Genomic DNA, 26,474 nt, shown 5'->3' on the forward strand with positions numbered 1-26,474 from the left:
GGCAGGTGGCGTGGTTCCCACTTTACAGAAGGGGAAGCCATGGCCCTGGGTCTGCAGCGCTCAGGACTGAATGTGACTCATCGGCAGGGGGTGTGTCCCCGGTCCCCAGAGGCCACCTGGTCTTGCTGTCTCTAGGCCAGTCTGGGGTGGGAGGTGGAGGCTGCAGCCCTCAGCCCAGCGCCCGGCTCTGAGCCGTGTCCTGGGTCTCAGAGTTCTGCAGAGAGTGGTCGTCTCTGGTCTGTTCCCAGACACATGGAGGGGCTGGTGTGTGCCTGATTCTGGGGCTGGGGGCTCAGGTGGGCCAAGGAGAGAGACCTGGCTGCCTTGAGCTAAAAGGCAGAAACCGGGGACCCAGAACAAGGCCTGTTGCCATGGGCCTGGCTTGCACCTGCGACCCCTTCTGCAAGCCCCGCTCACCTTGAGGAGCGTGGGCTGCCTTTGGGTGCCCCCCTACCAGCCTACAGTGCTTTCCTTGACTTTGCCACGGCCCTTCCCTGTGACCAGGTGTCAGCTCCGATGTCACCTCCCTGTCAGCCTCCACTGTACCTCCGTCTTTGCTTTACAACCTGAAGCATCTTGTTTGCCAGCCATGCGCACATGAGCTCTGAGGGCAGCACCCTTCCATCTGGCTCACTTTCCCAGGGGCTAGCACTGGGTCTGGGCCCACGTTTGGGGGTGCTTCCGGGGGAAGTGGGGGTGACGTCTGCCTTTCCTCCTCATGTCCAGCTCCTCATCCTGTTCATGGCATCTGAAGACGATGACCAATTTCTACCTGGTCTTGTTCTACACCACCCTCATCATGCTGTCCAGACAGGTGCAGCCGGGGAGGCCCCTCTGCTTGGAGAAAGGCTGGGGGTGGGTGGGGTGGGGGCAGCCTTGGACTTGGAGCCGCACACAAGACGCAGTCTTTTCAGGACGTTCTGCTCCAGGGGTCAGGGGTCCTAAGTGTCTTTACTTCTCGTCAGGACTCGAGTGACATTTAATCGTGTGGGTCACTTGAGGATTGCAAGTCTCGGCTGACGGGGATTTCAAGGCCACCGCAGGGCGGCTTTTGAGTTGGCAATGTCAGCCAGAGGCACAGGGAGGCTCCATGGCCCCTGGGGTTACGAGTGTGCTCTGCCCTCTGCCCTCGCTCACTGCGGCCAGGACTCGGATATCCCCCTGTCCACAGATTGACTATTACTGCCGCCTGGACTGTCTGTGGAAGAAGAAGTTCAAGAAGGAACACGAGGAGTTTGAAACAATGGAGAACGTGAACCGCCTTCTTCTAGAGAATGTCCTGCCTGCGCATGTGGCTGCCCACTTCATCGGTGACAAGTTAAACGAGGTGGGGACAAGAAGGGACTAGTCACTCTGGGCAGGGAGCCCTGAGGCACAGGTGTGGTTCCTGGAGGGAGGGTGCTTTCTGCACTTGGTCCCCGTGGCACTGGCCTCACCGATGCTCCCAGGAGACTGTGTGGCATTAGCTGTAAGAAAACAGGCTTCGGAGTCAAGAGACCTGCGTTCAGGTCTCACTGCCCTGAGCCTTGGTTTTCACATCTATCAAGTGGGGCTGATAGTACTTGGCTGGCAGAATCGTTGCAAGGAGCACACGTCCAGGTTATTTGTAATCCGGACCATCTGCTGATGAAAACTTGCATTTCTACCAGTTCTGTGCAGCAGAATTTCCTGTCTATGGAAACTAAGGCCCAGTGAGCAGAGAACCCAGGCCTCCTGACTGTTACCATTTATACCCGGGGGTTCTCAAGCCCAGCTGTGCAGACACAGGGGACCTAAAGGAGCCCCAAACCAACCTGAGTCCCACCCTCCTCAACAAACTGATTTAGAACCTCCTGTTTTGTAATGGTCCCCAGTTGAGTCTCATGGCAGTCAGGTGGAGAACCACTGCTCAGCCCCTCCCGCCCCCACCAACACCTGCTCCTGGAGCGTGAGAAGGAGTCTGCGCCCCAGGCTGCCTGCCGCCCTGCTCCCAGGAGGCCAGGCGGCCATGGGGTCCTGTGTCTCCCCCTCCCCCAATCCAGGACTGGTACCATCAGTCCTACGACTGCGTGTGTGTCATGTTTGCATCGGTGCCGGACTTTAAAGTCTTCTACACAGAGTGCGACGTCAACAAGGAAGGGCTGGAGTGCCTGCGCCTGCTCAACGAGATCATCGCCGACTTTGACGAGGTAGGGTCTCCACGCAGCCTGGAGAGGGCGGGGCGGGCCCCGGGTGCTCCAGGCCCAGCTAACACATGCACTGCGGCTCCCTTGGGGGGAACACACATCACACAAATTATGAAAGGTACACACACATTTGCCTTTTCTGTCTCTTCAGCATTGTAATGTGTTATCTTCTCTGTGACTGGCAGCTTGCTTAGATCTAGGTTGTAGAGTTGTTTCATTTCTTGCTTAGCCTCTGCTGGCAATCTGTTGCGGAGTTAGTCACTCAGTTTGGGCTTAAGTCTTAGCTGCAAATAATCCACATGCCTGTGTAGACTCTGTTGAGTAGTGGGGTGTTTGTATCTTAGTAGGAATTAGACTGGGCTTCCCTGGTGGCTCAGACAGTAAAGATTCTGCCTGCAGTGCGAGAGACCTGGGTTCGATCCCTGTGTTGGGAAGATCCCCTGGTGGGCATGGCAGCCCACTCCATTATTCTTGCCTGGAGAATCCCCAGGGACAGAGGAGCCTGGTGGGCTACAGTCTGTGGGGTCGCAGGGAGTCAGACACGACTGAGCGACTAAGCACACAGGACTGAGACCAGATGAGAATGAAAAAGACCAGGAATGTCAGGGAACAAAGGAGCAGCGAGAGAACCCAGAGGCTGTCCCCACCTGTACGGAGGTGTGAACTCAGAGGGCAGAGGCCCAGCGGGAGAAATGTTTGCGTTTAGAAGTGGTGGTGGGAGAGGACCTTACCCCTTCTCAGGACCGGGGACCGGCCCAGGCTGCAGCCCTCTTGTACGGCCCTGCTTCCCTTTGTCCTGCAGCTGCTGTTAAAGCCTAAGTTCAGTGGTGTGGAGAAGATCAAGACCATCGGCAGCACGTACATGGCCGCTGCGGGGCTCAGCATCCCCTCGGGGCCTGAGAACCAGGTACTCAGCCACTCTGCTGGTCTCACGCCGCAGCCCCAAAGGACGGGGAAGTGAGCAGTCCCAGCCCGACACTGTGCTTGAAGGGGCGCCTCTCCACACTCCCTCCTTTGAGGGAGGGGCAGAGGACCTCATGGCTCAGCCTGACGGAGGCTCTGGTGGAGGGGTCGGGACAGGGGGCCCCTCGCCAGGAAGGGAGTCTAAGTGGGTGCTCAGGTCCTGGACGCCCTGTGGAGGAGGCTCGGTTGGTACAGCTCTGCCCGGCAGCAGCCCCCCGTGGCTTTCACGCCCAGGCTGGCACACAGTGTTCCTCGGGTCAGGGTGCTCCGGAGGCAGGAAGACAGGGCAGCGCTGCCCACGGCCCCGCGTACAGCGCTCTGTCCTGCAGGACCTGGAGCGGCAGCACGCCCACATCGGCATCATGGTGGAGTTCAGCACCGCCCTGATGAGCAAGCTGGACGGCATCAATCGGCACTCCTTCAACTCCTTTCGCCTCCGAGTCGGTGAGGCCCTGGGAAGGACTGCGCCGTGGCTCAGGGTGGGACTGTGCAGCCCTGCCTCCTGGCAACCCCACTCAGTTGGGTGTATGTTGCCATCTGTTTAGAAAAACTTTAGAAATCCCTCTCTGATTTTACAACCCAATGATTGGGCAATTATTCTTTCCTTGCATACTACTTTTCTTTGAAGGTTTTAAGTAACCAGGAATATATATTGGCACGGGGAATCCCCAGTTGTAAACAGGTGACCTTAAATATCCTGAAAACAAAGCAAAATTATTAACCTAAGTGGTCACTGATAGCTAATACGGTCAGTGCTCAAAGCCCATTTACTGTTTAAGAGGTGATTAGCAGATACAGATACAGTAAAGCATCCGCCTGCAATGCAGGAGACCCGGGTTTGATCCCTGGGTCAGGAAGATCCCTTAGAGAAGAAAATGGCAACCCACTCTAGTATTCTTGCCTGGAGAATCCCATGGACAGAGGAGCCTGGCGGGCTACAGTCCATGGGGTCACAAAGAGTCAGACGTGACTGAGTGAGTAACACACACACACAGCAGATACAGGAAGTGTGAACACTGGACTCAGGCTCCACATCCAGTCAAGTCTGAAAAGCAACTGCCGGGGAGCCCTCCCCTCGCATCTCAAGTGCCATCTCCTGTCCCAGATGCAGGAAGCACCGTCCCTACCTTCATTTCAGTGGTTTTGCCAATGCTTTCTGTGGTAGCTGGGTGGATTCTGTAGCCCTGTAGCTGGAGGCTCTGTCGCTATGATCTGCCAACTGCAAATATCTTTAGGCATAAACCATGGGCCTGTGATTGCTGGAGTGATTGGGGCACGAAAACCTCAGTATGACATCTGGGGAAACACGGTCAATGTTGCCAGTCGAATGGAGAGCACTGGAGAACTTGGAAAAATCCAGGTAAAAGCTCACCTGCGCCCAGTGGAGGGGAGGGAGCCTGGGCTTTCAGTCTGCCAGGGGATTCTAGCCACCAAATTCTGGAGGGAACCCAGACCCCGTCGGCCAATTTCTCTTTGTCCCTCCCACAGCAGGTCTTCCTCCTCTGAGGACTTAGGCTTCTTTCCTTTCAGGTTACTGAAGAGACATGTACCATCCTCCAGGGACTAGGGTATTCCTGTGAGTGCCGCGGGCTGATTAACGTCAAAGGCAAAGGTGAACTGAGGACTTACTTTGTCTGTACGGATACCGCCAAGTTCCAAGGCCTGGGGCTGAACTGAGGGCTTTTGGTAGGTGCCAGACACGCTGGAAACCCATTTCCTTCTCTGAAGCAAGCCAGGCGGAAGGCCCAGCCCCACACGAGGCACAAAGGGCAGTCCAAGGGATTGGTCACCACCACCTGAGCAGGTGGCTGTGCGTGCGTGGCCTCCTTGGACTTGCACTAGGGGACCTGTCAGCTTGGGGCGATCACCCGGCCTTACACACAGGCGGCCAGAACCTCTGTGCTGTCCGAGTCTGCAGGGCGGCCTCCAGCCCAGCAGGGAACAGCTCATCTGTGGGCCATGCACTCACCCCCAGGTGCTATGGAGGAGACCCCCCTGCCCCGCCCCCCACGGCCTGTGAGCTGCACGTGTGGAACGTGTCTTTTCTCATCCAGGATGGGTGGGAATTCCTTTCTCCCCAGCACACCAGCTACAAGAGCACACACTTCTCATATAGGTATTCTGGCAAATGGAGTTGAAAGATTGTTTTACATCTACAAATGGGTTCAAACAATAGTGGACACTTACTTCTTTTCCTCTTTGGCATGTGTCTGTTTAAACATGGATACATTATTGAGGTGTCACCCTCTGAATGGCTTCTGAGACGCTAGATAAACTCTCTTCCCTCCGGTGTAGCCTCTTCCTTGGTGACCACGGACACGCAAGTGGGACCACTGTCCCATGTGAGCTCACGGGGTCGGCTCAGCTGTGGGATGGAGCTCCGACGAGCGTGGCTCACCACAGCAAGGCAGTGAGCGGCAGAGCCTTGGCTTGAATCAGACAACTTTTAAGCTAGAATTGAGATTAGGTTCAATAAGTGAAAAGCCTTAGAAAATAAGGTGTAAGCTCTCAGCCCTTCCTTGACTCCTCATGCATTCCCGAGAGCCCCCTGCAACCTTGCAGTCTGTCTTAGCTTTATACTGGAAAGGAGTGGCGTCTGAGAGAACCTGACGGGCTGCAGTTCTCCCCTTCAGTCATCACAGCCAGCTCTGAAGAGGACCTACTCAGCATCAGCATGTGCAGAGGTTCCCGGATCTGGGAAGCCAGGCCTCTCACAAACAAGCACTTGCATGTTCTGAGCTGACTGAATCCAGGCAAGTGAAAAAGCCAGGTTTGTGAGATGTGGTGTCTTATAGCACCTCAGCTCCAAAAGAATCCAAAGAAGTCAATCTGTGTTTTAACGTGAGGAAAGACCAAACTGCCCATTCCCTTTTCAGAACTGCCTTCACTGCATTATAACCCGAGTATCTCCAGGGTTTCTAATACAGCTGAACTTCACTGTATAGCAGGCATTCTAGCCAGAAGTCATCCATAAACTCCCCTGAAATTATACAGAAAGTCTTGCACTCGTGAGGCTTCAAAAGATGACACGACCTTGCAGACTGGTGACTGAGCAGCCGAGTTTGCCTGGGACGGGGGCGGTGGAGTAAGCCGGCACCCCAGCCAAGGCAGGGAGGGACGGGAGCCGCACCTGCTGCTGGCCGGTGCTGGGTGCTGGGTGCTGGGGGTTGGGTGGGTGGCGGCAGCTCTGAGGCACCCCATGAGACTGGAACAAGTAGGAATGAATCAGGAGAGCTTGCTGTCCTAAAGGAGTTGCACGGTGAAAACGCTGCTAAGGGAGATAAACCTTACTTAAATTGCCTTTCTCACACACCAATTCTTCATCTAAGTACTACGCTGGAATCTATACCCTTGAAATCAGGAGTGACTGGGCTTTCCTGGGAGATCACAAAGGTTCTGTCACTGGTCCAGTGTAGACACACATCAGTGTGCTGGGCCTCTCTGAGGTGGACGTGCTTCTACTCTTGCAACATACAAATTACTGTTTGCCTCCAGCAAAGAAATCCCAATTGGGAGTTTAAAAAATAATTGGTTACCATTTATGTATTTTTCTTTCACTGTGCTCAGATAAGAATAATATTAAGTTTTGAATTTCTGACATTCAGATCATAGTGTATTATAACTGACCATAAAAATCACTTACTTTTTATAAATTCATTTTCCAATTACCAAGTCATTTGTTCACAGGTGTCATTTTGCTTTATGACAAGTCAAGTATTTTCCTAACACTGACCTCTATGTGTTAGGGACAGGCTTCGTATCTCTGCTAAGGTGGTCTCACTGATGCTAGTGAAGTTTTCTGGTTTCCTTAAGAAAATCTCCTAACAGAAAAGACCATTAACCACTGTATATTGTGTATATGTATAGAAGTATGCTTTGAGAAAGTACATGAAACGACTAGGGGTTATTCTATATACTGAATATTTATAGATCTGTAACATTTGTTTCAAAATGTTATATTTCATTTTTATAAAGTACCAGTGTTTCTCTTTTGTTTAGCTTTTCATAGATTAAATCAGCAATCTGGAAAACCTGACTGTCCTGGAGTGTTTTGAATTTAAATCTTTTCTTGGTCTTTGGGAACTATTTAGCTAAATAGATTGAAAGTTTTAAGAGTTGGTTGCTGCCTGAATTATATTTCAGAGACAAACTCTAAAAAAGACTTGATAAATATATTGATAAATACATATTTGAATGGATTCTTTAATTCTTCTGGCATATGCTTTCAAGTATGTTTTTGAAAGATTAGGTCATCTTAACTCTCTTGAGAGATTCAATTTTCCTTCACCCTACTTGTTAAATGTTAGTTTTCAAAGTCAAGAAAATAATAAAAACAGCTTCCAGCCTGGGTGTTTTAAAGAAGGGCTCCATGCAGTCTGAGTAGGGTCTGAAACTTGATTTGTTCCCTGAACTAGGTTACGTCTAGTGCCCGGTCATAGAAGAGGACCACATATCATTTCCTACTTAAATAATTAAACTGCTCAGGAACTTAACCGTTGCCTTTCAGATAAAAGTAGATAAGTCTCAGTTAAGGGGGCATGGCAGAGTCATAGGTGACCTGTTGAAAAACAGTAAACAGCAACATCAACATTCCTTAAGCTTGGTGATTTCCTTACATATTCATGGACAATTGAGTTTGTATCCTATTTGGCTTGTCCTTTTATTATACTGGGAAAACCCCTCTATAAATGGCAAAAATAAACCAAAAAGGAACACCAGACAAGTTAGTGCTATGAAACTCCTGACATGGTTTTTGTTTTGCTTTTGTGGTGGAAAGCCCTGGTCCTTCCACATAAGGACATAGTCCTCAACATGTGGGGGACACGCTAGTAAATTCTCGAGTTGAATTTGTTTTCCTGGTGTAACAATGGGAATCTCACTGGATGGTAATTTTAAAGAAGAGTTCTCAGTCGTGGTCCTGCCTGTGAAACGTAAGGAAGCAGCACTATCACTCCTCTGCAGGAACTCTGCCCAGGCCCACCCATCCTCTCTCTGCTCAGTGTTCCAATAGGTCCAAATCATTCCTTCCTCACAAGGCCACTTTTTGAATAAATCCTCGAAGTGAAATCTGCTAAGTCAGGAACCATTTGGTTATAATTTCCTTAATGAGAAGAAAGGCAAATATGGGAAAATGAGGGATTTCAATGATTTGGGCAATTTTTTAATGGATGGTCAGGAAAAAGGCTGTTTTATTCTCCAAGCTTTTCTCTATCACTTCATCCTCAGATTCAGCCCCAGGGAAAGGTGAAGGGGTAACTCAGCTGAGATGTACAATACAGCTCATAGTCCAGGTTCAGCTTTATTACCTAATAGAAGTTCAATCTCTGGAACATTAAAATTAACTGTTCCAAAGGTTTTAATTAAAAACACAATTTACAAATATTTAATATCTTCTGAAAAGCATTTCCAAGTAATGAAAAAAATATATACATAATATATAATCAAATACCAGATAGATTCAAATCCCATCAGGTTCACACTCAGTAACATCAGTCTTTTTAGGTTCTTCAAAATCTGAAAGAAAAAAAAAAAAGCCTTTATTTAGCACCTTTTTTCCTTTTAATTAAAAAGGGGATGTGACAGTAAAACAGAGTAACTGTTGACAGCCCTTCTTCACTATGTTCAAAGTTAAAGACTGGGCAGGTGTATCACTATAGTTTTTTTCCCCCGCAAATGTGTGAGGTCTTTATTCCTTAGACAAGATGGAAAGAAAACTCGACTAGTTCACACGTTAGCATCAGAGACAACAGCTTTCAGATGTTGCTGGAGGCAGAGGACTGGTGTCCCCTAGCCCTCCACTCTCCCAGAGACACAGGGCACGCACCTGCCGTTAAATCCACAAGGTTGTTTGCGATGACCGGGGAGGGGACGGAAATCCCCATCGCTTTTCGGACTCCGTATGTGCTTACAACATCACCTGGAGTTACTTGCTGTGCAAGTTCTTTAAGGTTATTGGTCACTTGTTCAGCTAGGGGGAGAAAAAACAACAGAAAGAGAGTTCAAGGTACTGAAATGTGCTTCCTTTAGATAATTGAAAAAAAAAAAGCCCAATAAACATGAATACAGAAATTGAACTGTCCATGGTGTTCCCTTCAGTGTTCCTTTAGAGTGGTATCACTACTCAAGAAATGCTCCCTTTAAGCAGCTTGCTTCTCCAACCAAGGGCTTCCCTGGTAGCTTAGATGGTAAAGAACCTGCCTGCAATGCAGGAGAGCCCGCTTCCATTCCTGGGTTCGGAAGATCCCCTGGAGAAGGGATAGACTACCCACTCCAGTATTCCTGGGCTGCCCTGGTGGCTCAGATTCTACGAGGTACCACATACCAAGATGCATTTCTCTGTATGACGGACCCAAGAGACAGATCATGTTGGGAGGGGGTCTGGTGCTCAGACGCTCATTCTGGGCTTCCTGGAGCTCTCTGAGCAGTTTGGTGGTCTCATCAAGTTTCCTCTGGAACACTTCAGCTTCTGTGAGAAAAATAACTTATTAAGGACATCATGGACATCTTGTATCTGATCCTGTGCAATAAACTGAATACTATGCTCTGGGGTTTTGCCATTATTGCTTAGTCCTCTCTCCTCAAAGGAGTAATCCCCCCTAAATGAAATCAACACCACAGACAGGCTTTACTATTCACTGAGCTTGGCCAGTCACCATGTTCCTGCAGTATGGCTATGCTAACCTGTGCTACTTTGACATTACATCTTGCCTGCCTGTGTCAGAAAGTGTTTCCTTCAAATCCTCTGAAGACACTCACCTTCAGAGTCAAAAACTTCAACCGGAGCTCCAAAGTTTGTTACTGCTTTCAGTGCTGTAAGCTTGTCTTGATTATTGGAGTCCAAACACCCTGTTAGTTCAACTTCTGTAACCTGCTTAAAAAAAAAAATTACCTGAGCTTGCTAAGCCCTGACAGTGCTAGAATGAGAAGTTAGTAAGATGGCTTGTGTTTATAAGCCAAGTTATTTCACTTATTTAGAGTTATAATTCTGATGCCATAAAAACCTTTAAAAGGCCATTCCTCAATCCTGGCGGAAGTGTCCCTAAGCTCACACTTCTTGGTACTGGAATGGCGTGCTTTAAACACTCTGTCATTTGTTTCGTCGCCACTCTAATGATGAGAGCCTCGTCACTGCCTTTGGTGACTGCGATGGTGCTGCGGTTTCGGAGGTTCACAGGCAATGTTTTAGTCCATACGCTGGCACTCCCTCACGGCACAACATAACCCTGAGATACTTCTGGGTTCTCCTCTGGGCCTCAAAGTCAGGCTGTTACTATTGCATGGGAGAAACAAAATCCTAAAATGGGTAGTTTTATTTTTGGAATCTCAAGACTCAGAATTTCCATAACCCCAACACTGGTTTTTAGGAAATGATCAACTGTGACGATGAGTAACTCAAAGTTAATGGTTCCATTTACACTCTGGTATTGCACTCTGAGCTCAGACACGTGGGCTAAGTGTGGTGGAGAAAACCCTATCAGTACATACTCAGGTCTGCCACCTCAGCTGGGCCCTTACAACTTGACTCAAAACACTTCTCACTCAGCTTTCCTTCCCATTCTCCAGCTCTCCTTCATTCTTACCTGTTCACCACGTACATGACCTTGCCTGGCTCATCTTTCTTGGAAAATGACATGACTTTTTAAGTACCATCTACATTTGCATCTATCTTTACTTGATCTCCCATTGTCAAGTTTTCTTTCCTGTAAAAGGCTTACAACTCTCTGATCTAAGTCATGTAACTCACGGCGTCTTTATCTTGTCACCACCATTTTACTGAAATTACTCTGATTAAGGTTACAAATGACACGTCCTAGAGGGCTTTGTGTGGCACCTGACACTGCGGGACTCTTTCCTGCATGACTCTGCCATGCTTTTCCTACCTCAACCATTGGTCTTTCCGAGGGTTTTTGGCCTTTTCCTTATGTGTTTCTTCATGTGTTCTGCCTGGACAATCCCATTCATTTAATACCTACAATAATTCTACCGTGACACTAATGATCTCTAGATCAACACACCTCCAGTGATGTCCCAAACCACTCACCAGCCCTGAAACCAGATATTTCTTTCCCTGATGAAGGTTGCTCCTTTTCCTGTACATCTGATGTGAGCTAACAATGCTAGTATCTACCATGTGCATCAGGCCCTATCAATTTTACTTCTACTGTATTTTTCTTTATTGTACATCTTCATTCTCTTCCATTACATTGTTATCTAGGCAAAAAACAACTAGCTTAAGTCCCATAGCTTTTCACTGGTCTGCTCCCTCCAGCACCCACTTCTCTTCCACATCTAATCACAGCAGTCTCTGAGGAGAAAAATCTCAACTTCTTAGCACTGCATATACAACTTGTCATCTGCTGCTCCTCTCTCCTGGTACCCTGTGGTCACTCACTTGCTGGGTGCTCTTTTGCCCTGCCTGCTCAGATTATGTCATTACACATGGAGTTCTACCCACTTCATACACCTGGCCCTGCGCTGGGAGAACCTTGTTCATCTTTCCAGACCCAGTTCATCTGGAAGCCTCGCTGTGAGGGCTCTTCCAGCTTGTGTTCCCACGACACGGACACGCACAGTAACCAGCTGCGGTTCCCTTGTTCACATGCTTGTCTCCCGCACTCACTGCTGCGACCCTCTCCACGGGCAAAAACAGTTCTTTGATTTCAGGAGATAATAAATATTTTGCTTTTAAAATAAAAGCTTTATCATTTAGGCTTTTTATCTTATTTGCCATTTAAATATTTCTTGTAAAGAAATGAAATATAATCACCTCCATTTCTTTTGCTGTGTCAAGTATCCTAGTCTGGCCTTCGTCTTCAGGAGATGACTGTAAGGATAAAGAAAAACACTTAATTAAAGAAAACATCAGGTGGCTAAAATCTCTGACAAACAGAAGGCAGGAGAACCCCTAGTGTATTCTACATGAAGAGGCAATATTCTCAAACAGCAGCAGATGTGTATAAAATATTCAAATGCTACAGAGAAAGTGAAAACTTCCTATAACCCTAGTCTTCAGAGATAATGCGTATATAAATAACACATATATCATGTGCAAAAATCAATGATGATCTGTTATCTTCTCTTGAAAGGTTATACTGTGATTTATTTAACTGATTTCTAGTTTTAAAAAATTATAAAAACTGTATTCCTTACATGTAACTTCTGTCTTATTTTCTAGTATAAATTCTGAGAAGAGGAACTGCTGGATCAAAGGGCAGAGATATTTTAGATTTGAAATATACTGCTGTATCAACCAAATGAAAGATAAGCAATTTTAGTTCAAGACCTTTAATTAATTCAGATTAATTAATGGGAAGTATACAGTAAAAATATTTCTGAACTGATGTAAAGCTGAATGTTTTTTAGGTGATGTAAAGAAAGCAGTTTTGTGCTAAGATACAAGACCGTACAGCAGTTCTCACTGAACTTCAGGCACTGACTCAGCTGCGCTGACAGGCCGTCCAAGGACCAGCAGGCACAGGTAGTGAAGGCAGAGCGCACAGCGGCTGCAGGCCCAGCCACCAGAAGAGCCATAACCCCCAGAAGATGCAGGGATCCTCTAACCATGGTGACACAGACATTCTGGAGATCAGCTCTCCTCTCCACTGAACGAACATTTTCTGGTTCTCATCTTTGAGTCACGTCTCTGAATTACCCTGGATTATGAACTATGTCCAACTGAACTGGAGCTAATTTACAAGTGTTAACAAAAGACAGCAATGAGGAAGCTTTTTATTTTTTTACTTGAGGCTCCACCACTGTATTATTACTACATAAGGAAAAGGACATTCCCTATCATTTTAGTCAACTCAGTGTCAAGCCGGTGAGCCCAGACTTCCTTTTTTTGTTCGGGTACTAAACACAAGCTGACTTCTGGGTTATAACCCCAAGTTTTGATTTCTACATTTCCAAGATGAGGAGATAATGACAATCATCTGGCCCTCACAGATCCTGGTAGCCGAGTTACTTGTTTCCGTTCATTGTCCTCCACCCATGGGCTCCACCCGGGCTGGGCTGTCTTTTCAGTGGAATGGAGTTCAGCTGCCACACTGGTTAATCCCATGGTTTCATAACACTGATGACTAACACTGGAGAACCAATGATAAATCACCCTGTTCTTTAGCAGCATTCTTACCGTCTCTGACTCCTGCAGGGTTCTAGAATGTCCTCCTTTTGTTAAAACATCCAGTAAACTATCTGCCATAACATATGGATAATCTTGGCATGTGGCCAAAAACTCATGGATGCTGGAAAAGAGTGTTGGGAAAGTCACTTTCATATAAATGATCTCCACTGGTGTTCTTCCTATTACAGCCAACTGTTTAATTAGATGCCTTTAACTTACGCCCACGATGTGAAACTTTCCATCAAGACAGAACACAATTATACTTACATATTTACCAGTGATAGATTTATCATCATGAGAGAATTAAGCAATATCAAGAACACCATGAAAAGGAAATGCTCCTGGGAGAAAGTTCAAAGAAAAATAAGATCTCGGTGATGGTGGGGATGAGGGCTCAGTCAGTGGAATTCTTTGCTTCTCTCTCTTCACTCCTTCCCTAAGCTAAGTTGCTTCAGTCGTGTCCGACTCTGTGTGAGACGGCAGCCTACCAGGCTCCCCTGTCCTGATCGTATTTGCCTCAGGGCTCTCGTATGTACTAAAACACTCTCAAAGTTACACCTCCGGGTTGGACCACACTCTTTGGCAGCTCCATTTGGAGGTCAAATAGCCTCATAATGTCCAAAATTGAATTGCTGGATCTTCCTCCTGAAGCAGTCCATCTAAAATCTTCCCTCTTAGTAACAGCAACGTCATCTTCTATGCTTCATCTAAAACCCTGGAATTCTCCATGACTTAGTTCTCTCACACCCCACTTCAGTGAGTCAAGAAATCCTACTTAGGCTGATGCCTGGAAAATACGGCACCAGCAATACCTTTATGTGGAATGCACGGATGAATGAATAGTCGAGAAAGCATTTATTCAAGCTGGTGAGAAGAGGTCTAAAGGATACAAATGGCCTGATCTGAAACCACAGTCACTGACTTGTAGAAACACCGCCACCACTACCACCATACATATATGAACGTGAACGACTCCCTCCTTCTCAGAAAACCAGGAAACTGCTTAATCTACTGGGTTAAAGTCTTACACATAATGAAAGTTTACAAAATTCCACTGCCAAGAAGGAATAACCAAGCTAAGCCCAACCCAAGCCAGAATGCCAGTAAATCAGGATGGTATCTCATTATGCTGATGCCATGCAAAGTACCCAGCATCCTAAACAAGAGCACACAGTTAGCTTCTCACAGAAACATGTGATGAGGGCTGGTGGAGTGGAACTGCCAGTCTCCTGGGGCCTGACGGGTCAAACAGGCTTGGATGGGGGTCGGCTTTGGATCAAACCAGGTCCTACCTATCTTGGGGAAAATGTGCGGTGGCTTTGACTTTGATTTGATCCCCCACAGCGATCAAATCTGGAACAACTCACTGATGCACAAACATGTTACAATGAAGCGGGTGGCACACCCACATCCTGAAGCAACGAGCTCCTAAATTCGAGTAAGCGCAAGTACAAAACATCTTCAAAACATATTTTTGTAAGAATTAAAATACTGCAGATGCCAACACCAGAAAATATTAGGGAGACACATGCTTTCTTTAAAATATTTACTTTCCATTAAAGAATGATGATAACTAAGGGTCTGTTAATTGTCAATTAAAAAATTACTGAACACATTTCTTACCATTTGAATAACTCTGTAGGTCTAGCAATAGATCCCTTATGCGTATCAGTGTTTTAGGACAATGCAGCTCTTAGAGTACCAATGAACTGATGACTCACCTGAAATCACTGGGGAGATCAGGGTCTTCCCCATAGGTTGAATAGATTAAATCAGAATCGTCCTTGCTGATATTTGCAAACGTGGAGTCATAATGTGGTGCATAAGAACTGTAGGGTCCATAACTCAAGTATAACACTGTTGATGAAAACACACACAGAACCACAATACTATTCTTTAACTTGTATGTCAATCTATTTTTCTAATTATTAAAGATTATTCCCTTCTAACTTTGCTACTTCACTGACTGGCAAACAAATCCAAGGTAAATTATTTTCTCCAAAAAATAAGTCACAACTTATAAGTCACAACTCAAGTGAATCTTTTCTCACAATGGGGAGGGGAAAAACAAGAAAGAAAACTCATTCTGAATATTAATACTGATTTTTCAGTTTCTTCTTTAAAATATCTAATTAATGTTGCAAAAATACCACAAATAAGGTTAAAGTCATGGTAATTATGCTTCTTTCCCTCAACTCCTTGAAAATGAGAAGAGAAAAAACTTTACTACCACATGGGAGCCTTACCTGGAGTTACTTTGTTCCTTTTATCTTCTTTGAAACCCTGCAAAGTATTCACTCCAGACTGAAGTCTTCCAGTTGTCATCCCCAGTCTCACAGGACAATAGCCTGGTTCTAAAACAAGAGTGAGCATGGTGGAGCCAGCTCATGTGGCAGTGACCCCATGGTGCTCTGCAGAGTGTCTGTGGACACACTGCTTCATGACATCCACCTGACTCCGGGCAGCCCTTACTATATCCATATATATATATATATATATATTTTTTTTTTAACCCATTTTTAACAAAAAAAAATCTGAGCTGAGAAAGGCAGGAATGTAGCCAGGATCCAAATCTGGTCCTTTTCATCATACTCTGCAGCATCCTCGTATTCTTTATAATCATGTTGCACTTCACTTTAAAAAACATTTAAAAGTCGGACCTTTCAGTGTTAAGATGATGGAAGTAAACCAGTAGAAAAGGTCAAGTAAAAGAAGGGGAAATCCCTGATTAAAGACAAGAATTCGTAATACATTCAGGATAAATTAATCTCTACAAGAGGCAGACTTGTACTGCAGGGACGAACAGCCTTTAAAGACGAAAAGCCTGTAAACCAGGCATGAACCCCTGTAATGATGTTGGAAATCTGTGATATAAGCATAAGAACAGAGAGGGATGGTGTCAGGAGAGAATGTGGTCTCTAACAAAATCCAACAGAAAAGATTGTTTTCTTCTGAAGAAGAGCTCTGGTTTCTGTATCAAGACCACCCTGGAATAGAGTCTACTTCCACATGTGATCAGTGTGACAAAGTAGAAGCACTTGTGAGAAACTCCAAACCTCTGAACAAAATCTTCCTTCCTTGGTAAGCATCTGGTGTCTTAATTGGTACTAGTACCTCCAACCAGGAGGATGAAGCTGAGACGCGAACAGGGGCATCTTCCACTTTAAACCAGTAAACTGGCCTCCTGGGGGAGCAGCTGTTGAGTGTGAGGATCAAGTCAGTGTTGGCCGCATCTGAAAATGTCTACAGGAGCTGGAAACCCAGAAAACCAGACCAAGAGCAGAGACTAGAACCCCAGGACAAAGAAAGGGGCAGATCTTTGTGCCTTTTAGAAAGGTTTCACCTAAATCAACTTAGCTGCATCTCTTATCACCAAATTTTCATCACTGATAAATCAGAAAGAGCAATGTTCTCAATCCTGTGGCATTTTCTATGACCCAAGACCCTAAAAAATTCTACTATGAGAAGTTCATATAAAAGTAAAAAATGGGGCCAGAGCGAAAAGAGCAAGCTGTAGGTAGTGGCGGCAGCAGCAGTGGGGTGTGGGCAGCGGTGTCGCGGGGCCACAGCCACGGCAGGGGCAGCCCCTCCGGCCTGAGCAGCAAGGCCCGGTCTGTGGCCTGTACCTCTGCATCAATCTGGAATGGCTGCAGGGCCTCACAGTATTTTTTTTTTTTTTTTTTTCAAAAAAAAAAATTAAATAAATAAATAAAAAAGTAAAAGAGTTTTGTTTTGAAATCACAGCACCAGTTTCTTTTCTTCTAAGTCAAGGAGCCTATTAATGTTCTCCTGCTTCAGCATTTCAAAAGTGCGCTGCAGTGCTAAAAGGAAACATCGACAGGCGGGCATCAAGCTCTCCTCTGCTTCAAGTTTTTTTTTTAACGTGCTATTCCCCAATCCCTTACTCACCACTTTGGGATCAACCTAAACATCTCTTAGGGAAGCCGTCTTTGACCTCCAGACACTGTTACTACTCTGCTGCTCTGCTCCCCTGATGCACTGATTCATGGTGGACAGGCTGCCACCTCTTGATTCTTTTTGTTATTCTTTTCCCACCACACAGCATGTAAGGGAAAGGACTTGTCTGTTCCTGTTTCGTTCCCTTTTACACCTAGCTCCACCTCCAGCTCCTAAGACAGTGCCTTCCTCATTGCAAGTAATAAATATTGGACGCTATTTCCTGGAATTTTGTCATTATTCATTTCTGTATCCCCAATTATCTCCCTCCTAATGGTAGTAGGAAGTTATTTATAAACATTCTCATGCTTATCACAACATGATTCCCTCCAAGATAAATGATACATATTTTCCATTCTTACCTCAAATTTCAAAATATTCCCTCTATTTCCATTAAAATATCATTTGAAAAAATAAAAGTATGACTGATGTTCTGAAACAGTGATTCCTAACCTTTATAATCTATCAACCATGGTGAAAGATATAATGTCATTTACTATATATTATTCCACTACCATTAAGGTACTACTACATGGCATATATATTCATTTTATTCCCTAAAAAGTCCGTTAAATTTTATTATGCCATAGTCTGAAGGTTTTGAGATATTGCCTGAGTCTTTTTGAGGTATCTCAAAAAGTGCCAGTCTCTTAAAACAGGGCTAGAAATGACTGCCTAATATTTTGGGTTTGTTAATGGTGGGTATGATAGTACAGGTACTTAGATATATTTAAGTCTTTTTTCATGTGGACCACATTTTTTAAAGTCTTTATTGAATGTGTACAACACTGCTTCTGTTTTATGTTTTGGTTTTCTGGCTGCAAGGCATGTGTGATCTTAGCTCCCCGATCAGGGACTGAACTCGCACCCCCTGCATTAGAAAGCAAAGGCTTAATCACTGGACTGCCAGGGACGTCCTAGGCACTTTATATTTTAAAGAAAACTTGATTTTGTAGTACTTAGTTTGGGATGAAATAAAGTTAGGCTGGCTGTTAGTATAAAGTATAGGATACCCAGACAAATTCTTTATAGATGATGACAGTTGGGTTTATCAATATTCAGACTTGCTCCTCTAAAATGTTCACCAGGGGACTGCTCTTTGCCACATTAGCATCAAGTCCAGGCGCAGTCTAATTCTGTGAACCCACCTCCTACAACAGGATCCACAGGATGGAGAAGTCCCAATGTTGTCGTTCCATCTGGTTTTCTCCTTTCAAATTCACACTGCAAAGACCCAAAGTATTCAAATGGCATGAACTGTTCTATATATGATACATATGTATGTTGCTCACCAGAAAACCTCACCTTAGTTTAGTCAAACTAATATTACAGGTGGCTATCATCATACTCATATCAACTTTCACATATGTATACAGGTGCTGATGGGTTAAAGAAATAAAGGTTAGAAAACCTAAGAATTTTAAAAGAGCTGTGTGGGTGCTTAAGGCCACCAAGTTCTGTTTAAACTGTTTTAAAAAAGTATACTGAAAACCAGGAAAGGGAAGTGACTTACCTAAACCCATGGATTAATTCATTTGGTTTTAGAACCAAGGTGCTAAACAACATGACTTCAAAAGACCATGTATGTTTTCTTTTAATCTTAAAAGTATGTGGTTCATTTCCCAACATTTGAACACATTAATGTCCCTTAAAAAAACCCCAAACCCTTCTAGCCAGTAACAGAGGATAATATGAATTATGTACTTTAAAAACAGGTATATTACTACTTTTTCTTCTGTGAGCGCTATCCTGAAGAGCTCTATGGCAGATATGGATTAAAAGTACACAAGCAACTTAAAAACTAGAAGTTTCAGACAACCCGAATTAGTAGGTAATGAAAAGAAAGGAAAAGCTCCATCACCTGACTATTAACAAGCCTCCTGGTCAGCTTTCCTCCAGATTCCTTAACGATGCGGTCAATCTGCTCCTGCTCTCTTTCTAAATTATTGCTTTTAAATTTATCTTCCAGCACATCTTTGTCTTTCCTGAAAACACACATTAATACTAAGTAAAAAAAAAAGAAGAGGAGAAGATGAAAACATTAAAATGTAATTCTAAATATGAATACAACCAAAGTGGAGAAATTTGTGCTACTGACACCAATTAAAACTTTGTTCCCTAATGACCTGGTAAGGGGCCCCAGTAACACACAAACACTAAGGCAAGCCAACTAGTTGGTCAGTTCCCTCCCGGTGTTCAGTATTATTTGTCTTACACATTTATCTTAGTATATTCATAAAAATGAACCATATCTCAAATATATTTTAAAAGCAGAGGGGTGCACAATTTGTTTTACAATTTGGTACACTGAAGTCCAACTTTTAAAATTTAAAATAAACATATATTACAATGTATACATCTTAGAAATATAAGAAAAACCTGTCACAAGTTCACGTCGTGCTGAAACAGCAGGAGTCCCAACCTGCTAACTAAACCCCTCTCCCAGAGCTGACAGTCAGGGCAGGTAGGTAGCAGCTGAGCGGGATGGACACATTACGCAACTGAGTCAGGCCACATCAGCCGATGGCTGGAAGGACCGTGGTTCACACTGCTACCAGCTGACGCTAGGTGGAAAACATGCACACATTTCAGAGACAGCCCATCTGTTCAGAAGGCAGCTTTAACTGTGCTTAGGCTTAAGTACGGGCTCAACTCCTTTGTGGAATGAGGTAATGAATATACAACTTTTTCTTAAATAGCTCCATTAATATAAACTCACTGTCAGCATGAGTCCCTCGAGACTATTTACTGGTTTTAAAATGACTTCCCTACAGAATAGACATTCAGAACTATTTTCTGAATTGTGTTTAGACAATGACAAACTGTGCTTTGTATGAGAAAAGGGTGTCAGGTCATCAAAATGGACTCTGACAAAACCCAACCAACCATGGACCCAAGGCAGGCCCCCGAATTGTATTTTCTCCCATTACTGGCATGGAAAAGACAGCTTAACCGTAATATTCCACAGATTCTTTACTTTTTATTTTCCTTATTGGGGTTCTTGAAGCCCTGAGCCTCAGCGTCTCCAGCATCGTCCCTCTCTCTTGGCCAGGAACCGCTGTCCTCCCCACTCTGCGAGGTGTCTGTCCTGTCTCTCTGCTTCCGACTTTTCTGCAAGTCTGCCATGAAGTCTATGCTCTGCTTCAGGCTCTGAATTCTCTCCTAAAAATATTCAGCAGTATTCTTATTGTGTATTTGCCATTCATTTGTAAAGTAATGCATTTTCCCCCATAAGAGTTTACACTTATCCTGTCATTAATTAGGGAAGAAAAACAATTAAATGTAATCCTACCAACAGAGCAGAATAGTTAGGAACCAGGACAATAAAGTCTATTCCTTAATTCAGATAATTTCCAACATAAGAGAATGCTTTGCAACTTTATTGCATCGTCAAAAAGTTCACAGGAGAGAATGTGTGAATAAAGACTAAATATTCTTAGCAGTAGTAAATTTAAAGTTTAGTAGAATAGTGTGTTAAAACTTCATATTTAATAGAACAGTTCATCTTCTGAAATTTATGAATTACTAGATATTTAAAATGAGCATGTGAATATGGGAAGATCTCTTACATTTTGGTATCCTGGGATGGTCACTGAGGACTGGCATTTTTCTGTGGGAAAACACGCCTCAAAGAGAAAAGGCTGCTAGCAGAGTTTCTTTTTAAGAAGGCATAATGTTCTAACCAAAGAAGTATTGTTTCTATTCTGTGAAACATGTGAATTTTCCATTGCATCCCTTACGGTCTGTGGTTTCTGGACAAATGTTAAAGAGGCAGACTTGTTCCTAGCAACTACTCTGCCTTTTAATTCTGCATTGTCAATGGACAAAATATGGAGTGTAGTCTCCTACATAGGAACAGCAGGGAAGACTTCTACAGAGTAACAGAAACTAGAACTGGAAAGGACCAGAGGTCATTCAGATAAGAACAATGTAGCCCAGAAATGCTAAATGACTCCACTAAGGTCCCAGAACCACTGACTAAGAGCAGGCCTCTTGGATCTCATAATGGGGCCTTTTCCCATCATACTCTGCTGTGTTAGCAGTGCAGATTGTGACAGCCTCAGGAAACGGACCCTGCTAATTTTACTGCACTATAGTTTTTAATTATATTAAAATATGTATGATATATATATAAATACATATATAACATACAAATGCTGCTGCAGAGAGAGAGTGCACTTCCCTCATAGCTCAGTCAGTAAAGAAGCTGCCTGCAATGCAGGAGACCTGGGTTTGATTCCTGGGTGGGGAAGATCCCCTGGAGAAGAAAATGGCAACCCACTCCAGTATTCTTGCCTGGAGAATCCCATAGACAGAGGAGCCTGTCAGGTTACAGTCCATGGGGTTGCAAGAGTCGGTCACAACTTAGTGACTAAACCACCATAATTTTTAAAATAATGTCAAAACTATTTAAATAATAAATTTTATTGTAGACAAAGACATGGGTAAAGGAGAAAATAAGAACCTTGTTAATTTATTATCTAGAGAGGAAAAGTGTTAACAGATTTAACATTCTAGTATTTTTCTAAGCATTACACATATTAGCAAATCAGAATTATACTGAATAAGCAAATTTTCTTTCAGTTAATAAACTATATCTCCCCTCTGTTTCATTAAATATTCTCTAAAATATTTTAAGTAACTGTATAGTATTTTATCCCCTGTGTGTCCCATGGTCTAATTAATGACCCCCTACTGAACATTAAACTCTTACTTTCAAGTTTCTGCTATTAAAAATAAAAATCTCTAGGAATCCCTATCTCTTTAGAATAAATCAGAGGAGTAAAACAGCTTCCCTGGTGGCTCAGTGGTAAACAATCTGCTACAAGGCAAGAGACCAGGGTTCGATCCCTGGGTTGGGAAAATCCCCTGGAGAAGGGACTGGCAACCCACTCCAGTATTCTTGCCTGGAGAATCCTACAGACAGATAAGCCAGGTGGGCTACAGTCCATGGGGTCGCAAAGAGTTGGCCATGACTGAGTGACCAACACGTGAGTAAAAATACTAGGTCAAAGGGAATGAATATTTTTTCAGGCTTTTGATGTTTACTGTTAAACTGCTTCCCAGAAAAGTTTTAACAATTTTTAGTGTTTGAACATTCCACCAGTGTTTGAAATTTTCTCTGACTCCCTGGCAAACTGATTAGTACCATAAAAAAAAAAAAAAAAATACTGGACTTTTCCTGGCAGTCTAGTGGTTAAGACCTGGAACTTCTACCGTAGGTGGCTCAGGTTCAATCCCTGGAACTTAGGGGTGTGATCAAAACAAAAAACAAAAAACAAAAAAAAACCTAATTTTTAAAAACAGGTCTTATTTTAATATGTACTTAAAAATATTAGTTTGATTATTTCTATATGCATTTAGTGGCCATTTGTGTTTCCTCTTGTGTATGTCACTTAAGTCATTTTTTACTCATCTACTTCTAGTACCTGAAACAGAGGCTGGCATATAGAAGGTACTCATTAAGTGTTGGTTAAATGAATGGGCTTGGATCACAAAGTTCTCAGTAACCTTTTAACTTCCATTCTAGAATTTTATAAAGCAGAACCTACATTAGGAATATTTTCAAACTTAGAAAAAACAATGCATCAAATTAAAATAATTCAATTAAAGGAATTTTCTAAATTTCAACACAAGTCATGGAAAAAAGTTGAGTTTAATTAATTTTACTTTAAAAGCTGAAACTCCAATACTTTGGCCACCTGATGCAAAGAGCTGACTCATTTGAAGAGACCCTGATGCTGGGAGGGATTGGGGGCAGGAGAAGGGGATGACAGAGGATGAGATGGTTGGATGGCATCATCGACTCGATGGACATGGGTTTGGGTGAACTCTGGGAGTTGGTGATAGATAGGGAGGCCTGGCGTGCTGTGGTTCATGGGGTCACAAAGAGTTGGACATGACTGAGGGACTGGACTGAACTGAACTTTAAAAGCAATGTCTTTCTTTTTCGGTAACCAAAATGGCTCCAAATCAGCATACTGTTTATCAATTCTCCATTTTACAAATGACTAAAGGGTTGATTCTTTGCCATTTATTATTAATGGCTACCACCTATTGTGTTAGCCTATACCTATACGTGTTATACCTATACCTATATTGTGTTATACCTATACGTTTGATTCCTGGGTTGGGAAAATCCCCTGGAGAAGGGGCTAACAGTGTACCTATAACCTATCAGTACAGGTATCGAACCTGTACCTACTGAGCTCTCACTCATAGGGTATAATTCTGTGAGGTAAGTAATACTGTTACGCCATTTTATATGATGGTAAAACGGTTGAGAACGATCACATGGCCTGCCTAAGGTCACATAAGTGTCTCAATAGCACAGCCAGGACTTGAAATCTGATTAGTCTGATCCAAGGTCACTATAAATATAATACAGCATTTAGTATTTATTTAGGAGGTCAAAACAGTTATTCTTCATATGTCCACTCTTTATAAAAATAACACATCTACTAATAGTCACTATTTGTGTATAACTGAAAAAAATGATGAATGACTGCTCTACAACTTTTACACTGAATTAAAAACCAGTTATTTTTCAAAAGACACCATTCATGGAAGGGTGTGCTGGGCTCTCTTGGGACATGTGCTATTAAAAAGAGTAACTCAGAAGGTCTAAATTTAAACATTTAAAAATCACTGTTGTAAGAATCTCTCCCATCTAGGGTGGAGAGAATAGTCAACAGGAAGCTATAACACAGGATGGGTAGGGCTCCTCAACAGGAAGAGATCTGAAGGAAAGGAAGACAACAGAGAGAGAAAGGGGAAAGTGGACAGAAGGTTTTTTTTGTGCTTCCAGCCACCCCACCCCCAATAAAATGCAAGAGCTTCTGGAATAATTTGCATCTTGTATTAACTATATTATTTAAAGATGAGAAAACAGTGGTAAATCAAAGTTGAAAAATTTACTTGGATATATTATGTTTGCAAATCAAACCTTATTCTAAAAATTAAATGTGCATATTCTGGAGAGAACACTGCATTTGTTGGGTGTACCTTTGCTTCAAATACAAAAATAAATATCTGCAGGTTAAAAAAATTTGAATATGGCTTGGTCTTGGATTCTGAGTATTTCTGCAAAGGATGGGATAAACACTTTATATTCCCCTTTCCTCTGCATATTTTGCCAAAGATGGGTAACTGGCTTACATTACAGCTTCCCAAGTCTTTAGGAAAGAGTGGAAATTGATGTTGTCTAAATATTAGGAGTGCAAGAATGATCATCAATCTAAATGTTTTTCTTTCCTCAGTTAAGTGGATCCAAGAAACTTTCAGAGCCAAAGCACACAGACACCAAGACATCTGCACCTCAAGCCAATTCTTTAAATGTAAAACTGTGACACAGATCAGATCAGATCAGATCAGTCGCTCAGTCGTGTCCGACTCTTTGCGACCCCATGAATCGCAGCACGCCAGGCCTCCCTGTTCATCACCAACTCCCGGAGTTCACTCAGACTCAAGTCCATCGAGTCAGTGATGCCATCCAGCCATCTCATCCTCTGTTGTCCCCTTCTCCTCTTGACCCCAATCCCTCCCAGCATCAGAGTCTTTTCCAATGAGTCAACTCTTCGCATGAGGTGACCAAAGTACTGGAGTTTCAGCTTTAGCATCATTCCTTCCAAAGAAATCCCAGGGCTGATCTCCTTCAGAATGGACTGGTTGGATCTCCCTGCAGTCCAAGGGACTCTCAAGAGTCTTCTCCGACACCACAGTTCAAAAGGATCAATTTTTCGGCGCTCAGCCTTCTTCACAGTCCAACTCTCACATCCATACATGACCACAGGAAAAACCATAGCCTTGACTAGACGAACCTTTGTTGGCAAAGTAATGTCTCTGCTTTTGAATATGCTATCTAGGTTGGTCATAACTTTCCTTCCAAGGAGTAAGCGTCTTTTAATTTCATGGCTGCAGTCACCATCTGCAGTGATTTTGGAGCCCAAAAAAATAAAGTCTGACACTGTTTCCACTGTTTCCCCATCTATTTCCCATGAAGTGATGGGACCGGATGCCATGATCTTTGTTTTCTGAATGCTGAGCTTTAAGCCAACTTTTTCACTCTCCTCTTTCACTTTCATCAAGAGGCTTTTGAGTTCCTCTTCACTTTCTGCCATAAGGGTGGTGTCATCTGCATATCTGAGGTTATTGATATTTCTCCCGGCAATCTTGATTCCAGCTTGTGTTTCTTCCAGTCCAGCGTTTCTCATGATGTACTCTGCATATAAGTTAAATAAACAGGGTGACAATATACAGCCTTGACGAACTCCTTTTCCTATTTGGAACCAGTCTGTTGTTCCATGTCCAGTTCTAACTGTTGCTTCCTGACCTGAATACAGATTTCTCAAGAGGCAGATCAGGTGGTCTGGTATTCCCATCTCTTTCAGAATTTTCCAGTTTATTGTGATCCACACAGTCAAAGGCTTTGGCATAGTCAATAAAGCAGAAATAGATGTTTTTCTGGAACTCTCTTGCTTTTTCCATGATCCAGCGGATGTTGGCAATTTGATCTCTGGTTCCTCTGTCTTTTCTAAAACCAGCTTGAACATCAGGAAGTTCACGGTTCACGTATTGCTGAAGCCTGGCTTGGAGAATTTTGAGCATTACTTTACTAGCGTGTGAGATGAGTGCAATTATGACACAGATGATCACCACAAAAACTGGAAAACCACGTGCACCTGTGCACGACTTGTTCCTACTATCCTCCAACTCCCCTCAATTTCAGCCTGAGCTCTTGATTCCGATTTCTTTCTCTTCCTCATACCCATTTCTTTTTCTTTTTTGCAAAATCATTCTATCTTGTTCTTCTTGGTATACTCCCTACTCTAGCTCTTATCTAAAATCAGCATATTAATGCTAGCAATTATCTTGGAGACCTTCTTCTCTACAGATAAGAACACAGAGGCCCAAGGTCCACAAGTTAGTGGAAAAGAGATAAAACTGGAACCCAGTCTTCTGACTTCCTGCCAAGATACGGTTTGTCTCAGTTAATTTTCCATCTATTCAGAGCTGTGAGTAAAACCTCACAAGACGTGATTCATCTGGTGAGTTCTCCTCCTCTTCCAGTAGATGCAAGTGATCACTCAATTTCATCAGCCACAGCTCTGCAATGAGACTCCTGTCACTCTTTGCCACTATCTGCGGCATCTTTGTTTTGAATAAGTTATTGTGTAAGCTTCCTCATGAAGCTTGATGATGATAATGATGTGTCCTCTACATACATTTCTCCCACTTCACACACCTTACTATGTATCGCTTCTTGT

General features: G+C 43.7%; 2 protein-coding genes across 3 annotated transcripts in view; one reads left to right on the forward strand and one right to left on the reverse strand.

Moving 5' to 3' along the window:
* The window catches only part of ADCY7 (adenylate cyclase 7), a 62,660-nt gene extending 56,616 nt beyond the window's left edge, over nt 1–6,044 (forward strand). The window contains exons 20-27 of the mRNA XM_055553835.1: nt 727–814; nt 1,172–1,327; nt 2,022–2,168; nt 2,968–3,072; nt 3,458–3,572; nt 4,364–4,488; nt 4,659–4,740; nt 4,819–6,044. Coding sequence (XP_055409810.1) covers nt 727–814; nt 1,172–1,327; nt 2,022–2,168; nt 2,968–3,072; nt 3,458–3,572; nt 4,364–4,488; nt 4,659–4,740; nt 4,819–4,928 — 928 coding nt within the window. The 3' untranslated portion in view covers nt 4,929–6,044. The remainder of the gene's footprint in view (nt 1–726; nt 815–1,171; nt 1,328–2,021; nt 2,169–2,967; nt 3,073–3,457; nt 3,573–4,363; nt 4,489–4,658; nt 4,741–4,818) is intronic.
* A 2,364-nt stretch (nt 6,045–8,408) lies between these two features.
* The window catches only part of BRD7 (bromodomain containing 7), a 46,165-nt gene continuing 28,099 nt past the window's right edge, over nt 8,409–26,474 (reverse strand). Inside the window, exons 7-17 of one of the 2 annotated variants that reach the window (XM_055553836.1) lie at nt 20,186–20,370; nt 19,070–19,193; nt 18,357–18,432; nt 15,498–15,605; nt 14,973–15,108; nt 13,261–13,372; nt 11,896–11,952; nt 9,885–9,999; nt 9,451–9,594; nt 8,953–9,096; nt 8,409–8,642 (exon numbers count right to left, since the gene is read on the reverse strand). In XM_055553836.1, coding sequence (XP_055409811.1) covers nt 8,587–8,642; nt 8,953–9,096; nt 9,451–9,594; nt 9,885–9,999; nt 11,896–11,952; nt 13,261–13,372; nt 14,973–15,108; nt 15,498–15,605; nt 18,357–18,432; nt 19,070–19,193; nt 20,186–20,370 — 1,257 coding nt within the window. In that variant the 3' untranslated portion in view covers nt 8,409–8,586. The remainder of the gene's footprint in view (nt 8,643–8,952; nt 9,097–9,450; nt 9,595–9,884; nt 10,000–11,895; nt 11,953–13,260; nt 13,373–14,972; nt 15,109–15,497; nt 15,606–18,356; nt 18,433–19,069; nt 19,194–20,185; nt 20,371–26,474) is intronic. The other variant, XM_055553837.1, reaches the window with a different exon arrangement.

Source organism: Bubalus kerabau, chromosome 17 (assembly GCF_029407905.1).
Source record: "Bubalus kerabau isolate K-KA32 ecotype Philippines breed swamp buffalo chromosome 17, PCC_UOA_SB_1v2, whole genome shotgun sequence".
Lineage (NCBI taxonomy): Eukaryota > Metazoa > Chordata > Mammalia > Artiodactyla > Bovidae > Bubalus > Bubalus kerabau.